We start from the raw sequence: 17,970 nt of genomic DNA, 5'->3' as shown, positions 1-17,970 counted from the left end.
GTAGGACAGTACTGCAGATTAACATGACTGCTGGGGAAGGGAGTCACCGTCTGGCTTGGGCTGGCCCTGGGATACACCCAAGTAGCTTCCTGGGAAGCCATCCTGGCATATGGCTGTTGAAGCAATGACAACTCCAAGCCAACCAGATGTGCCCCTCTCTTAAAGTGTAAGGTGAATGTTGGCTAATCTGTATCTTCATTAAAAGGTCATATTTTACTCTTAGAGATTGACAAATTTTCCTTGCTTAAATACTGAAGCAGCTAAGCAAATATCCTAAGTAGTTAAGCTTTAAACATCTCCCATGACTGAAGCCAATAATGGTATGGCACCACGATGTTCAAATTACTGTGCTTTGTGGCATGTGTTAACACCATTCAGGGATAGTCCCTCCTAATTATTCTTGTTTTTAAAATTTTTCTTTGCTCTTCTCACTTGCGCATTATTTTAAGTAGATTTCAGAGTAATGTGATTAACCTTAAAAATCCCATTGAGATGTTGACTAGAATTATGTTAAACTTACAATTCAATTTGGAAAATGCTGAAATTTAAAAAATACTCAGCCTTCCCATCTAGGACATTTTTCAAGCCTTTATATTTTACAGTACAGTTTTATAATTTTCTTCACATAGATCACAGTTTTCTGGTTGAGCTGATTCTCAGTAGTTTTTGCTGTTCTTGTTCTGAGCAGGGCCTCTTTTCTTTTGTTGTTAACGGACTGCACCCATCTGCGAGGGCTAACGGCGCCAGTAAAGACTGGCATTACACACAAACCTGCAGCTGTGCCTCTCTGCCTCCACTGTGTGTCAGAACCACCTGGGCGAGCTTTGAGCGAATACTGATACCCGGCCTCCACCCCTAGAGATTTCGATTTACTTAGTTTGGGATGAGAGCCAGGCATCTGTATAGTTTTTTAAGCTTCCAGGTAATGTTAATGTTAACGTGTAGTCAGGGTTGACAGACACTCACCTAGAGGAAAACCTAAATCTTTGCCTACAGTTTCATTCAAGTAGAAAGTTATTGATATTTATATATTTACCATAATATCTAGCCATTTTATTCAATTGTCTTATTAATTCTACAAGATTTTGGTTTAGTTATATTGTCTATAAATACTATTTTTTATTTTGCCTTGTCCACAACCTCCATTTTTGCTGTTTGTTCTTTGCTTTATTCCCTTCATAACTTCCAGAATTACATTAGCTAAAGTTGCAGAAAACATCTTTCTTTCCTTCTTGATTTTAACAGTAATGTCTCTAGGATTTCACCACTACAAAGGGTGTTGGCCATTCATACGGAATAGACCATTTTGTGTTAAGAAAATATTCTTCTATTAATACTTTTTAGAGAATATCTATAAAGGAGACCTTTTGGCTTCTCCTGAGAAAATCACGTTTCGTTTTGCTTTGCTTTATTTAACCTAAACAACTTTGTGTTTAAAATCCTTGCTACTTCTCATGGACTCCTAAAACTTGATACATCTAAACTATTTCAAACAAAGGTTTTTCTCGTAGGTTTATTCTTCTTTAAGAAGTCATTAGAGGTCATTTTAACATGGACAATTTGGTGTTTTTATGAAGGCTCTCAGCCTCTGTCAACACTGCGGTGATGGGGTCTGGTTAAGGGATTGAAGGTACGCTCTACTACTCAACTACAACCGTGTTCTAGAGGAGAAGCGCTTCTAGATAGTAATAAGCATCCTCCATACTCCGAGCTGTTACCAGGTGTGGAATTTCAGATCTCCTGGGTGGCAAGAGCCCTCTCTGGTGCCTAAGGGGTCTCTCATTGTCAGCTGAAGTCTATTAACTTGGATTCCCTGAGAATTTTACTTCTTTAAAATGTTAATGATTACTAAAATAGCGAGACAAACATCGTACTGGATCCAAAAGTCAACACCATGGGGACATAATTACAAGCTCTCGTGTGTGTTTCTAGCCCTGCCTTCCAACCATACTTTTTAAAAATCAATTACTGAGGATAGAAAGTTAAGACCTTAGGAGTTATTTTACCTTCATGCTGACTATTGCAACTCGGAGGTTTGTCCCACCAAGATCAACAGCCAAGGCACTTAGAGTTTCAAGAATATGGTCAATATCTTGAGAGATATTCTCCTTCACAGGAGGAAAACAGAATTTCTTTTGTAGTGGCTCTTGAAGATCAATAGATTTGAGAAACTTCAAAATCCTTGGAACAGCATTTCCATCCCCATATATCTTTGAACTGTAATATCCAAAAAGTAGATTAAATTAAATGCTTCTCTCATACATATTAAGTGATATTGAGAACATGGTATTAATGGAATCTGAGACTTGGGGTAATAAATAGTTTGCTTTTCTTCCTTTGAAAATAACATCTGAATCTCTTCAGCAACATAGTAACTAAGTACCCGCATACTACCAATGCAGTATCTGATTCTGTTGTTGATTGAAACACAACTAATTCCAGCCTGAGATACCATTAACAAAATGCCTGTATCATCAAAGAAAAATTCTCTCTCTTAAGCCAATTTCAGAATATAACATAGTTTGGGACAGTGAATTTATTTAGCTTTTTTTTTTTTTTTTTTTTTTTTTTACATAGTTGTAGATTCTAGTTGTGAGTGCCTCTGGCTGTGCTGTGTGGGACACGGCCTCAGCGAGGCCTGATGAGCGGTGCCATGTCCACGCCCAGGATCTGAACCAGTGAAATCCTGGGCCGCTGAAGCAGAGTGTGCAAACTTAACCACTCGGCCACAGGGCCAGCCCCTTTATTTTGCTTTTTAATCTTTATATCTGTAGAGGAAAAAAGTTACTTTCAGAAAAAAACATTCAAATATGGGAAATCTCATTAATTTGAAATAGAAAGGAGGGCAGTCTCAATTAATTAGAATGCTGAACTAGACCTTTTTTTTTTTTTTAAAAGACTTTATTTTTCCTTTTTCTCCCCAAAGCGCCCCCGGTACATAGTTGTGTATTTTTAGTTGTGGGTCCTTCTAGTTGTGGCATGTGGGATGCCACCTCAGCATGGCTTGATGAGCGGTGCCATGTCCGTGCCCAGGATTTGAACCGGCGAAACCCTGGGCTGCTGAAGTGGAGCACACGAACCCAACGACTCGGCCACGGGGCCGGCCCCTGAACTAGACTTTTTAAAGAAAATCAGTTACATTAATTTCTAATATTTATAGAAATTCAAAGTAGGCTAAAGAAGTATTTCCTAGCAGAAGTGCTATATTAATTAACTGAGACAAATAAAAACATTATTCTCCATTGGAACCCTGGGTGGAGTAATACAGGGTATCTTAGCAAGCCCTGTCTCACCAGCAGCTGGAGACCCCAGGGAAGTAGAATGAGAGCTCTGTTAGGAGGATTAAACAGTGAAAATGGTGCCAGAGGCAGCTCCCCTTTTAAATCACTTTTTTTACACGGGTATATACTCACCAAGGGTACTGTTTACCGAACTGAAGGTGCAGCGCTTGCAGTATTTTGTCTTGGGTATCAGCATCCCGGACATGAAGGACATTTTCCCCTAAGTAAATCCAGTGACACATTATAATGATTCAGAAGTGGGAATATTCAAAGAATAAAGAAATTAGCAGTGTGTTGTACTCACAATGGACCCTGAAACCCAGAGGACTTCAAATGAGTCGTCTTCTGTTAGAGAAACATCAACTTTTCTACTTTCTACCCTTTAAAGCACTCACAGCAAGATTTCCGTATATCAAATACTTAAGGACTCGAGGGTCCTTTATTCCCAAAGAGAATAAATTAAGCTTTTGTTTGTTTATTGAAATAAATAAGGTTGGATTAATCTAGTATCCTCTCACCACTCATCTAGCCATCTACCATGCCCACTCTTTCCATCTGCACTGCCTTCCATCTACTGAGCCAGTTGTTCAATCAGCTGGTCAGGCCAGGTTGGTCAGTTAGTCAGTGAGCCAGTCAGCTGTTCAGGCAGTCACTTTTTCTCCATACATTTTCTGACCAATGTGAGGAAGTAAATACAATGAAAATGGCCATGTTTTTCAACAGACTTGGCTAAGAAGAGGAGAAGAGCAGAAGAGTGGTAGCTGGAGAGAGGTGTGGGCTCACAGAAGGGGATGTTTTGCACTGTTTTGTTTTTAAGATGCGAGAGGCCTGGGTATGTTTCAATGATAAAGAAGCTAAAGACACAGGGCAGAAAAAGGATGACTGACAGGTCCTGAGAAGGCAGGAAGGGTGGGGATTTAGAACACAGGTAGAAAGTTAGGTAGTGGACAGGCAGGAGAGACCAGACACCCCACGCCCTCCAATGTAAAGAAGGTGAGAGGGAAGGAAAGGACGGATGGGCCTGTGTTTATATAAGTGTGGTCACAGAAAGCACAGACTCCTTTTGAAAAAGGACCACGTTGCCAAATCCAGCGCTCAATTCTTTGTTCACATCTTATTTGAGCTCTCAGCAGCATTCAAAGCAGCGTCCGTCTCTGTGAAACACTATTTTCTGGGCTTTAATGATTTCACACTGCTGGTTTTCCTCATTGGCAGTTCCTTTTCAGTATGCTTTGCTGGTCCTTCCCTCCTCACCCGAACTCTAAATATTTAAGGCTCCAGAGGTTGGTCCTGGGCTCCAGTCTCTTCCTTATTTACACGTTCTCCTCGGGGTAATCTTATTTAGTGCTTTGGTTTTAACTATCGTCTCTGGCAGAGTGTGCCATTATCCTCAATATCTTTTCTCCATACTACTAACAGAATTTTTTGCTGGGCGTCTGGTCACCCAGCTAGACTATATTCTTCAGCATCCCATGCAGCTAGCTGTAGGCTTGTGACTTTGTTCATCCTTGACATCTTCACCTCTCCTCCTTCCCAGTGGCTAAAAGGTGAACTTAACAGCAAGAGTTGCAGCACCCATCAAGAAGATGAATGAAGCCTAAAGTCTTTGACTGTGGAGCTGCCATACTAATGAGAAACAAAGAAAATCTAACTTTCTTAGACACTATTATTTTGTCTCTCTGTTACAGCAGCAGAACTGATATCCTAACTAAACACCATCTATATGCCAATCATTCTCAAACTTATATTCCAACTAAACTCTCTCTGGAACTATCTAGCTGCTTACCTGTCTTGTCCACTTTGGTATCTAATAGGTATTGCAAACTTAACGTGGCCATTCAAGAACTCTTAATTCCACTCCCTCCCAAATCTGTTCCTCCCTCAGTATCCTCCATGTCAGGAAAGAGTAACCCCACTGCTCAAAACAAACATCTAAGAGTTACTGTTGATTGCTTTCTTCCTTTCACCGTTCACATCCAAGCATCAGCAAATACAATAACAAACCCCAAATCTAACTTTTCTCCATCTCTAATACCACCATGTGGTCTAAGCCACTATCGTCTCTCATATGAACTGAAATAACCCCTTCACTGGTCACCCTCCTTCCACTCCTGTCCCACCACGTCCCACTCTCCATATATGGAGAGCGCAGCCAGAGCGATCTTTCCAAAATGCAAGTCATATCGTCTCATCCTCTCCCTTAAATGGCTTCCTATCATCCTTAGAAAAAATTCCAGATCATTTACCCTGGCTCACAGAGGCCTGCCTCCTCCTCTAACATAATCTTGTATCACTCTTCCTTTTGCCTATTACTCTACAGCTCTGCTGGCCCCTCTGTTTCTCAAATACATCAAGCTTGTTCCTACCTTAGGGTCTTCAAACTGGCTGCTCCCTCTGCTTCTCCCTGATCCTCACACAGTTGATTCCTTGTTATTTAGATCTCAGCTTAAGTGTCATCTCCTCAAGGAGGCCTTCCCTTATCCAATCTAATGTAGCCCATCATATTACCTTGTGTTACAGCTGGCACAGCACACAGAAATTCTGATTTTTTTCTTTCTTTCTTTTTAATCTATCATCTATCTCCCCTCCAACTAGAATGGAAGTTACACGAGTGCTCAGCCTTTGGTAGTCTAGTTTACTGCCAAACCCAGTGCCTAGCGCATAGTAGGTGCTTATAAATAGTTTCTTTTCTTTTCTTTTTTTTTTGAGGAAGATTAGCCCTGAGCTAACTACTGCCAATCTTCCTCTTTTTGCTGAGGAAGACTGGCCCTGAGCTAACATCCGTGCCCATCTTCCTCTACTTTATACGTGGGATGCCTACCACAGCATGGCTTTTGCCAAGTGGTGCCATGTCTGTAGCCAGGATCCGAACCTGTGAACTCCGGGTCACTGAGAAGCGGAATGTATGAACTTAACTGCTGCGCCACCAGGCTGGCCCTAAATAGTTTCTTAATGAATGAATTACTGAAGTTGAAAGAATTTTCATTTGATGGCTTCTATTTTCTCTGTGCAGTGGGGAGCAAAGTAATACGTTGGGAATGAAAGGGGCAGAAGGTCTAAAGATAACAGAAAGTTAGGGTAGCAATTACGAGGAATAGAGAAGGAGCAGAGCTGGCACTGATCTCCTTGATTCTAGTGCAGCTCTTCTCCCATAAATGGCACACATTCTCCATCAGCTACAGAAACACATTTCCACATATAGTATCAGAACTGTGACTAATGTTATTAACAGGACCTAGCGCAGTTAGCAAATTCATTAATAATAACCCTACTTATGGTCATCTTACTTAGAATTGCCATGCTCTAAAGCCCCCTTTAGGGACTCTACTGGGCCCAGAAAGTGAAAGATAATTAAGAAACCCTTAGCTCTAACTGATATTACAAAGACAATAAAAATGTAAATAAGTAGAGCCCTAAAAAAATTTGATAATCACTGTGTACTATTTATAGATTTTAGGCTACAATTGGTCATTAACTTCATTCATTCATAAAAATATATGCTAGCACTGATACCTGCATACCTTGTCATAATTCATATGAGTATCAAGCCTAGTCACGTGAAATAGAAGCAAGGGTAGATACCTGTTTCTCTTCCAATCTGACGTGTTCCTAGGTTGATCACGGGTGTCCCAAAAGCTCCCACCTCTCGTACCCCACAGCTGCTGTTCCCAATCATACAACCAGCATGGGCAACCAACTGGATAAACTGGTCAAATGGGACGTGTTTAACTGCACGAAAATTGGGATGATGCTCAATGCCCTTCTTCCGCATCACTCGTACCATCTCTTTGCTCCCTGTGAAAATGAAGAGAACCAATTCTTAAACGGTTTATAAGATAAAGAAACCATTTTCATTGGCAAGTATAGCCCCACTTGAAGAAATCTCCCTATAAAAATTCACACTGGTTATTAGGGAGACAGTAATTTTAGTTACTGATCTTTCATGAATGATGTATATCTAAATGTCTGGTCAGCTCTCTGCTTCAACTCATCTAAGAACTTCAAATAGCAGCAGTTGGGACTTTTCAAACAGCACCCAGCAAAGCAAACACAATGTATGAATGCCCCAGTTAAAGCCTTTACCTTAACAATTAAGAGGCTTGGAACAGGCCAACGGTCTCTCTCTTAAGCTGAGAGTTCCTAAATGGAAAGGTCTCGGGCTCCACACACCCAGCTGATCAGAGAGCCTCTGCCTCAGCTATGCACACATTTACACCAACACTATACCTCAATGGGATAGCACTCCCACTTATATGGACTAAGCTCTAAGAAAATAAAGATAGATTCTGATACCGTGGCTCCTATTTTATTTTAAATGCATGGTTTTAAAAAATGTTACATATGTATGAGGGAGAGGCAATATTTAATGCCTCTCTGCTCACCCTTTCCTAGCTACGGCCTACCAAGGGAGGCAAAGGTGGTAATCTGATTGGTTAGAAGGCAGGACAGCAACCATACCATGATGTTCACCGAGGGGCGGAAGGCACTGATTTAACAGAAGCTGGACATGCATGCCTTCTCTCTCTCTTGAATTTTCTCTATGTGGCAAGCTAGGTAATAGACTCAGGGTCTAACTCCTCAGAACAGGCCTGGCCACTTCTCTCCTGCCAGAGCACGCCAGTCAGCACCCAGAATTACTGTAGTGCAGGGCACACCAGAAGATTCAGATTTGGGCTCAGGCGAAGGCTTCCCTTTGGCCTTAAGACTAAACCACAGGCACTAATCCTGTTTTCTAGCAAGCCCTACCTTAAGGAACTGGGCACTAAGCCAGATGATGAGAAAGTGATGCCCTGATTCTTATTTCCCTATTGTTCCTTGTGTATTTTACCAAAAATCCTGTGAGGAGGAGAGGCAAGTGGCAGACATAATTTAGGCATTCTAGGACCCTTTATTAGGGGAAAGGATCTCTAATTCTAAAGTGTATACAAGCAGGAAAGAATATTATAAGCAGAATATAACTGACAATGAATATTGAACAAGAGAGATATATAATATTACAAATATTTTACAAAAATTTAAAGAATTAGAAAAGGATAAACATTAAGGTTTTTGAAATATTGACACATTACCTAGACAAAATCTGGGTTGAGTGTTCTTAATTTTTCTTTCAACTAATACCCTACTTTGTTTCCCCTAACAGAAAAGATTATTCAAGAAGCCCTAAGAGAAGGAGTCTTTCAGAGTAACATGGCGACATCTTGGCACTGCAGAAAAGGGTTCCTGCCTCCTTTACCAAAAATGCCTAAGAGCTCAGCAATGAGTGTTGTTGGCTAATAATAACCAGTATTTGCAGGTTCCTCAATGTCAGGCCCGACTCTGGCATTTCTCACTTATACATCACATCCCATTAACCTGCTTAAGGTCTCATAGCACCAAAGCTGACAGTACCATCCACCAGTAGGTGATCAACCATGTCAGGCTTCAGGACCAACTGGCTGGGGACTCCAGGTCTAGACCGCTTAAGTTCGATCTTATTTTAAGGTATCACAGATATGCAAGAGAACACAAAATAACAGGAAAGGCTATTTTACTGAGGTCAGTGGGACCATTACTTTCCCAGGGACACTCTTTCACCTTTTAAGGTATATGTCTCTTGGCTACTGCATTTTCTTGTTGGTGGAAACTGGAGGGAAGACCAAACATGGAATTAGAATGGAGATTAGAGAGATCTTTTTTTAGTATTTATTTTTTTCCTATTAAGTTTCTACTAAACTTGACAAAAACATCACAAACTCTTTGATCTACTGCAAAATTGATGATCCTTTGAAAATCGGAATAAATTTCAGAATAGAGTGGGCTTCAATGATAAGATAAGCAAGATAGGAAGGGCAGTAAAAAGAAGAGATAATAGAAACATAACACGGGACAGGTAGCTGGCATACTTTCATCTTCAAGTTCAATTACCTGCATCAATATTTGGAAACAGAACTAGGGTCCGCTTGTTAAATGAGATAAGTGCATCCAATGTTAATTCAAACATTTTTATGGAATGCTTAATGTCAGTAGTCACAGGGTGCTGTAGTGCAACAATGTAATCTTTAGATTTTACATCATCACCTGTTTAAAGAAAATCAAACCACATTGCTTCATTAGTTACGAATCTTAAAGGAGGAGGAAGCAAATTCTAAAAAGCAAGACCGCAAAGTCTGTGCTTTTAAGAATTCTAAGGAATTCACTCTCTAAGCAGGACATCCAAATTAGGATCAAACAATAAGAACTTAGAGCAACATGTCCAAGGATTCAGCAAACAACATCTTACAAAGGCGCTTGCTACCACAAAGTATATAACTTTAAATAGCAGACACCAGAATTCACCGTTTTAAAACCCAAAATATTTCAAAGCATTAGAAAAATGTGAATCTTCTCAATCTCTAACTAGTGTTTCTAATGAATTATCAGCCATATTAGTGAATAATAATGTGTTGCATTTAGAGATCGAATGAGCATTAAATATACTTCATCTAATGCAGAGGAGCTTCCCATACCATCGCCCACCAGATTCAACAAACGGAAATGTTTCTAACTCTATTCACAGGAACTAGAAAGGTTTTACTCATCCCCAGGCTAGGATCCCAAGGACAGTTCCTCAGCAAATGCGCAAAGTGTAAAAGGTTCAAACAGACAGCGCTATGTCAAATAACACAAAACCTTTATCAAGAGAGCCTATATTATCCCATAAAACTGAAAATGAACTCCACTGCTTATTTTTAATGAAAGAATATATTTCTTTGTGATATTAATTTTAATGATCAACTTCATCATGAACTATAAGTTTATCATTAATTTCCAAATTCAACTAGTAGCAATTTTTTATGGTTTAATGGTAACATAATTTTTACTAAGAATCTTCAGTAGTATTGATTTAAAAGACTGCAGTCTCCAAAATTTTATTTTAAAAAATTATTAGACCCATCTTATATTATAAACTGAGAGTGGGGATGATATAATTATTAAATTTTTGTACAAAGCAAGAAAAAGACCTAAAGCCCTAAAAGAATCCATAAGAAGCAATAGTCTAGAAGGATAAGATCAACATAAATTCAGATAATCTACTAGCCATAAATCAGGGCCATTAGAAAGAAACTATCTCAAAGAGAAGAAAAACTTGGGAGGAGGAGTAATAATAAAATAAGTATCTTCAGGGCAAGGATATGGAAATGCTATGTATATGTGGCAATCTGACCGCAGGCACAAGCTAGTCCCGCTACAGTGTGTATTTCTGCCATATGAATTAGCTCATCTGGGACTGGTGAACAGAGGAATGATGTCAGCCTTTAATGGAGCAGTTGAGTTATTCATATAGGATCCCTCATGGCTGAATCCAAAGAACCTTAACGTAAATGTACGCGACAAACGGATTTCTCTGTGGAGAAATACGGTACTCGTTACAAGGCCCCTTCACCCGGCATTCTCTCCTTGGCTCAGTTTGCCCATGTACTCTGTCTAGAGAACACTTTTAGGGCAAGTCTCTCTGATTTTTGTGCTTTCTTTTTGGTGACAGTTTTTCTTTGAGAGTGAGGACGTTATGGAGCTTCTGCAGTCCCATGCAGGGGATCATTCTACACAACTTATTGCTACAAGTTATGGCCAAGGGCTAAGTGAAAGGTGAAAAGGAAGAAAAATTCCAGTTTACCCCACGAGAGCTTTCCACTTCTCATTTATCTTCTACTTTAAGTGTGATTAAGAAACATTTGTAGTACAGAGAAAACAGCCATATAATGTAGAACGCAGCAGGACTGCACTTTGTCACTTAAGGTTCCATATGGAGCCATTTAAGCAGGTTCTTTATAAAAGAAGGATGGTAAAAGAACAAAAACTAGATGTCTTTTTTTCAACTGGTGAAAAAGAAAATGAGACAACGAGCCAGAGCTACTTGTCCCCGACAAGGATACATGCAGAGCCCGCGCCTGCTTCTCCATGGGCGACTTCTGATGGTCACTCTGCCTTTGTCTCCAGAACTCAGCAGCTTCAGCCCTTCCACAACGCCCTTTCCATGAAGGCATCATCGTTTTGTTTTGTGTTGTAAAGTTCCATATTTACTGTGGTATTTCTTTCATTGTTAGGAATAACATGTCTTTTTAACTGTGCTAATATTTTTATTAGGACTGTTATTTATTAATGTTCTGGTTATAATCTGCATGTTCTGAGTGCCCTACTCAACCTTATTTTTCCTATAAGCAAAGTAAAACCATCAGAAGTTACAGAGGAGAAGCAGTTACAGGCTTTGCACCAAATGTCTTATTGCCAGCAGTGAAAGGTGCAGACTCACTGTCTTGTGTTTTCTTTTCCACTGGTTTAAAAAAAATCTAGTTTTTACTATTTTTTCATCCTTCTTTTCATAAGGAAACTGCTTCGACAGTTCCAAATATAACCTTAAGCCCTACAGGTACAATCTTGCATTCTGCTTTATAAGGGTTATTTTCCATTCATTACAAGTTTTTCAAATATACAGTTTTTCAGAATATATAGAGAGCTAACAGTATAATCAGAGTAAAATGCAAGACTGTTTACTTAGAAGCATATAAAAAAGAGAGACTGGAGAGAGAGAAGTTTGTTCTATCAGCATTATCTAGAAAGGTTCCCTGATAACTACACATTTGTCCAAGAATAGGAAATATATAGAATGGATTAACTTATATAGTAGGAAAAGCCCGATTCCTTTCCTGTTCTAATATTATCTGGATTAAAAATATGCACAATCACTAGATCAATTTTCTATTCATTAATTTCATTATTCAATAGATCTTCCTCTTAAAAAAGGAGAGTCCTTGATTGTTCTGGAGAAAAAACCAGCAATGAGGGTTCCCTTCTCTCCACACCCTCTCCAAAAGAAGGAGAGTCCTAAATAGATGATTAATTGATTTGTCCTCTAGATAGTACTTTCACTATAAATTAACCAATTGACATTCTGTTTATAAACCTATCATTTTTGCCTCTAATTAGCAAAAGGTAATTTCCAGAAAGCTAGATCATTGATAAGTGAAGATTTTAGAGCTTCAGGCTTATTTACAGTGATAACAAACTCTAACCAGACAATTATGACTTCTTCTTAATAATCATCATCATCTCTTATATTAATAAGTACTTATGGCCAATTACTGCTTTCAACATTTATCATCTCCAACAGTCCCATAAGAAGGGCACTAAAATTTAAAATAATTTTTTTCATTGTACTGAAAAACAAAATATAGGAAAACAAAAATCAAAACACTCATAAATCTACTAACCAGAAATAAATGACTTGGTATACATACTTCCTAACTTTTCTAATATTTTAGAAAAGTTAATAATTTTCCTAACTATTATAATATAGTTTTTATAAAAATGGCATCATATTTTACATATAACTTTGTAACTTGCTTTTTTTTTCCCTTTTTGTTATATCAGGATCTGTCCTTGTAACTAAATACTCACCTATAACATTATATTTAATGTATTAAAAGCATTCTATTCTATAAATTATAGCATAGATTTTAAAAATTCAATTCATTAAGCCTAATTTACAGAAAAGGTGAGTCTCAGAGAGGTGAAGTCGTACCATAGGGTGAGATCTATGAACAAAGACTTTAGTGTTCTGATTGAAAATGGAATATTCTATCCACAATAGTTTCTGAAGACTGAAACGTACCCAACACTGACAAAAACCACCATTAGACTGAATAAAGTCTGATACGTACCTAGCCACATCCGAATGATACTCATGTAGTCTTTGTTCTTGGCAGAGAGAAGTTTATCATAGGAAGGGCAGCCTGCCAAAAGGATGCGATCATGGTCCTCACACATGGATATGAGGTGTTGCTCAGCACTTCGGGTGCAGCACACATGATAATGAGCCAGTTTTGTTATAGCATGTCTGATAGAGTCATCAATGGTTCCACTGACTTCCCCACCTTCAATGTGAAGGATTCGGATGTTCATCAAGGCAGCAGACGTAGCCAGAGCCAGGGCATCAAACCTGTCTCCATGAACAATCATGATATCAGGCTTCAGGCGATTAAGGACATCTGGTAGCTTCACTAGGGCCAGGCCTACTGACTCCACCATAGCTGCCTCATCTTCCCCTCTAACGATCGTGTGTAGCCTGGTGTTAATGTCAAAGTCATCTTGTTCAATCATGCGATATGTGTTTCTAAAGCAGGAAAGAAAGAAGGATGTGAGAGCATGTTCTTAAACATAAGGTCATAAAAACATAGGAGGAAAGCAATCTAACATCAACCCTGAAAGGAGAAGTACTTTATAAAATTTACTTGTTAAAATAAATAAATTGAAGTATAACACACACACAAATTAAAAGCACAGACCATAAATGCACAGACGGCTTGATTAACTATTCTACATGGACACCTCAGATCAAGACAGAGCACACCCAGCACCTTGGCAGTCCCACCCGCGCCTCCTCCTGGTCAATACCTGGAGGGAGAAATACCTCAGGCACAATTTTTTTATTAGGAAAAAAAGAGACCACACTTTTAAGAATGGTCACTTTTTTTTATATTTATAAATTTTTAAAAAGCAATATGCTACTTAATAGAAAAAACTTTAATTTACAAAGGCAAAGCTCTTTTTTTTATTGGAAAAAAAGGGAATCAGGATACCTGGCATGTCACTATAATATAAATTTCTGAATGATGGCAATTATCTCCTGAATTTTCTTTGTCTAGTACAGTCAATGCAGCATAATTCTGCATGGGGTGAAATGTAGGTTTCACAGCATTAAATTGGCTGTGAAACGCAGTTTTGTCTCTTTCATGCTTCAATAACAGCAGCAAGTGTCAATGCCTTCAAATTTCCTGTTATGACTAGATTGCAAAAGAGATTGCTTTTTTCTAAATAAATATACTAAATTTATTATTTTAAAATTGGAAAATACAGAAAGTTAACATCCCTAAACCTACTACTCAGCATTATCAGTGTTATCATTTTGATTTCTTTCTTTCTAGCCACTCTATGCATATTTTAACACAGCTGAGAAGACATCATACGATTTTGTAATCTACTTAATCCATTCAACACTATATTATTAGATCATGAAGGATTCTTCACATACTTCATTTTACACCACAGATGTTCTCATAGCCATTTTATGGACTCCTCTGGATTTTCCTACACAAACCATCATGTTTTCTGTAATTAAAGACAATCTTTGTGCCTTTACTTCTATTTCTTGCTTTTTTGCATTGGCTGTTATGTCCAGTACAAGTTGAATAGTAGTCAAAGTAGAAATCCTTACATTGTTCCCAATCTCAAGGGGAAAGCATAATTTTATATTAGCTATAGGTTTTTCACAGGTGGCCTTTACCAGACTGAGGAATTTCCCTTCTATTTCAAGTTTGCTCAGAGTTTCTATCATAACTGGTTGTTTAACTTTGTCAAATGCTGTTTTGACATCTGTGAAATGATCAGGTGTTTCCCCTTCCGGGGTTGTGGGGAGGGTCCTAGAACCAACATCCCCTCAGATACTGAGGGACAACTGTATGTTCACAAGGGATACTGGTCTGAATTTTCCTTTCTTATAATGTACTTATCAGGTTTTGATATCAGGATTATGTTGACTTTATATAACAATCTGGCAAAGTTCCCTGCTCCTCTATTTTCCTAAAGACTTTGTATAAGATTGATGTTATTTCTTCCTTAAATATTTGATATAATAAGTGAAGCCATCTTTGTGGGAAATTATTTTTATAGGAAGTGTATGATAATGAATTCAATTTCTTTAATAAATATAGGGCTATTGAGATTTTTCTACTTTTTCTGTGTCAGTTTTGGTAAGCAGTGTTTTTTCAAGGAGTTTGTCTACTTTAAAATGATTGCCAAATTTATTGGCCTACTATTCCCTTTTTATTCTTTTAAGGCTGTAAGATCAGCAGTGATATCCTCTTTGTCATCTTATATTGTTAATTTCTGTGTTCTCTCTCTTTTTCTTATGCTTTGCTAGGAGTTTGTCAATTTTATTAATATTTTCAAAGACCCTCTGGCTTTGTTAATTTTCTCTATTTTTATATTTCATTGATTTTCACTCTTCATTGTTTCCTCCCTTCTATTTACTTTGGGTTTAATTTTCTCATCTTTTTGTTGTTGTTTAATAAAGTGGTAAGAGATCATTGACTCTGAACTTCTCTTTCTTAATAAGTATTTAAAGATATAAATTTCCCCCAAGCACTGCTTCATCTATACCCAAAACTTTTGATATACTGTAATATTTATTATTCAGTTCAAAATGTTTTCTAATTTCCCTTAGGATTTCTTGTTGCATCCAGAGGCTTAAAACTCAACAATAAGAAAACGACCCAATTAAAAAATAGGCTAAACATCTTAACAGACACCTCACCAAAGATGATATAAAGATGGTAAATAAACATATGAAAAGATACTCCACATCATATGTCATCGGGGAAACGCAAATTAAAACAACGAGATACCGCTACACATCTATTAGAATGGCCAAAATCCAGAACACTGACAACACCAAATGCTGGGAGGATGTGGAACAACAGGAACTCTCACTCACTGCTGGTAGGAATACAAAATGTCACAGCCACTTTGGAAGATAGGTTGGCGGTTTCTTAGAAAACTAAACGTACTCTTACCATACAATCTAGCGATTGTGCTCCTTGGTATTTACCCAAAGGAGCTGAAAACTTATGTCCACACAAAAATCTGCAAAATGGATGCTTACAGCAGCTTTATTCATAATTGCTGAAACTTGGAAGCAACCAAGATGTCCTTCAGTAGGTGAATGGATAAGCTATAGTACATCCAGACAATGGATTATTCAGCGCTAAAAAGAAATGACTATCAAGACATGAAAATACATGAAGGAGACTTAAATGCATATTACTAAGTGAAAGAAGCCAATCCGAAGAGGCTGTATACTGTATGATTCCAATATATGACGTCCTGGAAAAGACAAACCTATGGAGATGGTAAAAAGATCACTGGTTGCTAGGGGTTGAGGGGAGGGGGGATGAGTAGGCAGAGCAGCCTTTTTGGGCAGTGAAACAACGCTGTATGACACTATAATGGTGGAAATATGTCATTATACATTTGTCCAAACTTACAGAATTTAAACCACCATGTTGAACCCTAAAGTAAACTATGGACTTTGGATGATAATGACGTGTCAATATTGGTTCATAGTTGTAACAAATGAACCACTCTGGTGGGAGATGTTGGTAATGGGGGAGGTGATGCATGTGTGAGGACAGGGACCTATATGGGAAACCTTTGTACCTCCTGCTCAGTTTTGGTGTAGACATAAAACCACTCTAAAATGTTTTAATATTTTGTATTACCAACTCATGCAGGAAATAAATGAACACATGAATTTCTAAGTAGTTGATTGGTACTTATTTGATTTCCTTTTTTGCCAATTCTTAAGAGCGTAAAAATGCTATTTTTAAAAAAATATCCAAGTAGTTGAAATAGAAGGTAGCTGATTTTTTCTGCTGTTTTAATGTCTTTTTAAACTAGATAATACATTCATGTGGTTTAAAACTCAAGACACAAAAGGTTCTATGGTGAAAAGGCTACCTTCTCACTTTTGTTTCCCAGTCATGCCGTCCCTCCTCCCCAAAGCAACCAATTTCTTATATGAGAATGTACTTTAAACATACATCTCCATTAAGTAGTAGTCAAGTTTCCTATTTAACAGCCTCACCAGACAAATACTACCTTTCCAGGCTTAATTACTGTGGTAGCCAGATAAGAAACCTACGACGGTTTCTTTAAGAGCCTCTCTCCCATTAGTCTTCCTGTTAAACTTTTCTCACAGAAGTAAAAGGACCCACTTAGATTTTCATCTCAGGCTCTAGCTAAGATTTTTCTTCTGCTTTGTCCTATCTTTGTCCTGTGTATGTAAGAACCAGTGGATTTTCTTAGATAGCCAGAATTCATGTCATATGTTTTAAATCTGATTTTCCTGAGCTATCCATAAGTTTCTTCTCTACTCTTTAAGTACTTTCTTAGAGCAAATTGGTTTTTGGAGGCAAATGTTATTTGTTTTTTCTGTTGTTATTGTCTCATTCTTAAAGAACAGTCTGAAAAAGACAATTTTACTTTAACACAAGCTTTTTTCACATACAATCATGTGACACACAAGGACATTTCGGTCAACAATAGACTGCATATACGAAGGTGGTACCCTGAGTGCCACAGAGCCTAGGCACGCAGTAGGCTGTACCAGCTAGGGTTGTGTGAGTGCTCTCTGATGTTCACACAACAAAATCGCCTAACAAGCATTTCTCAGAATGTGTCCCCATCGTTAAGTAACACATGGCTGTGTAATATTGTATTTCTGACCATCTTAGGAGGATGCATTAACATTTTCATGCCACAAGGGTGCTCTAAATGCCATTTTATTACATGTGACACAATGAGTGTTCATCTTTGGTTTATACATTCTGCTCCCTCAAAGACTTCCCAACTTTCATTTTTCAAATTTAGACTGCAATCAGTAACAAACCTAATATCACCAAAATAAATACCAATGGTAATGGTAATATAACATTCTACTTTACCTTGTAGGTCAATTAGATTTTAAAATCTTCTTCCACAGCTACTACTTTATATGCTGTTGATCTATATACCGGTTTTAATGTAGAATTACCATTAGAACTCACAAAACAGATTGCATGGAATCACATTATTATAGTCACACAATATGTATTTAATTTCTCCTGAATGTAATAAC

General features: G+C 38.0%; 2 protein-coding genes across 6 annotated transcripts in view; one reads left to right on the top strand and one right to left on the bottom strand.

Moving 5' to 3' along the window:
- The window catches only part of CLTA (clathrin light chain A), a 52,012-nt gene extending 35,398 nt beyond the window's left edge, over positions 1-16,614 (top strand). The window contains exon 5 of the mRNA XM_070519184.1: positions 15,520-16,614. Coding sequence (XP_070375285.1) covers positions 15,520-15,559 — 40 coding nt within the window. The 3' untranslated portion in view covers positions 15,560-16,614. The remainder of the gene's footprint in view (positions 1-15,519) is intronic.
- Positions 1-17,970, bottom strand: part of GNE (glucosamine (UDP-N-acetyl)-2-epimerase/N-acetylmannosamine kinase) — a 42,223-nt gene that overhangs the window by 8,772 nt on the left and 15,481 nt on the right. For 3 of the 5 annotated variants that reach the window (XM_014834373.3, XM_014834374.3, XM_070519180.1), the window contains exons 3-7: positions 12,959-13,410; positions 9,186-9,338; positions 6,864-7,076; positions 3,414-3,501; positions 2,007-2,217 (exon numbers count right to left, since the gene is read on the bottom strand). In XM_014834373.3, the coding sequence (XP_014689859.1) occupies positions 2,007-2,217; positions 3,414-3,501; positions 6,864-7,076; positions 9,186-9,338; positions 12,959-13,410 (1,117 nt within the window). The remainder of the gene's footprint in view (positions 1-2,006; positions 2,218-3,413; positions 3,502-6,863; positions 7,077-9,185; positions 9,339-12,958; positions 13,411-17,970) is intronic. The other 2 variants (XM_070519181.1, XM_070519182.1) reach the window with 1 other exon arrangement.

The sequence above is a fragment of the Equus asinus genome, chromosome 10, assembly GCF_041296235.1.
Source record: "Equus asinus isolate D_3611 breed Donkey chromosome 10, EquAss-T2T_v2, whole genome shotgun sequence".
Classification (NCBI taxonomy): Eukaryota; Metazoa; Chordata; class Mammalia; order Perissodactyla; family Equidae; genus Equus; species Equus asinus.
This window is presented reverse-complemented; position numbering and strand designations above follow the sequence as displayed.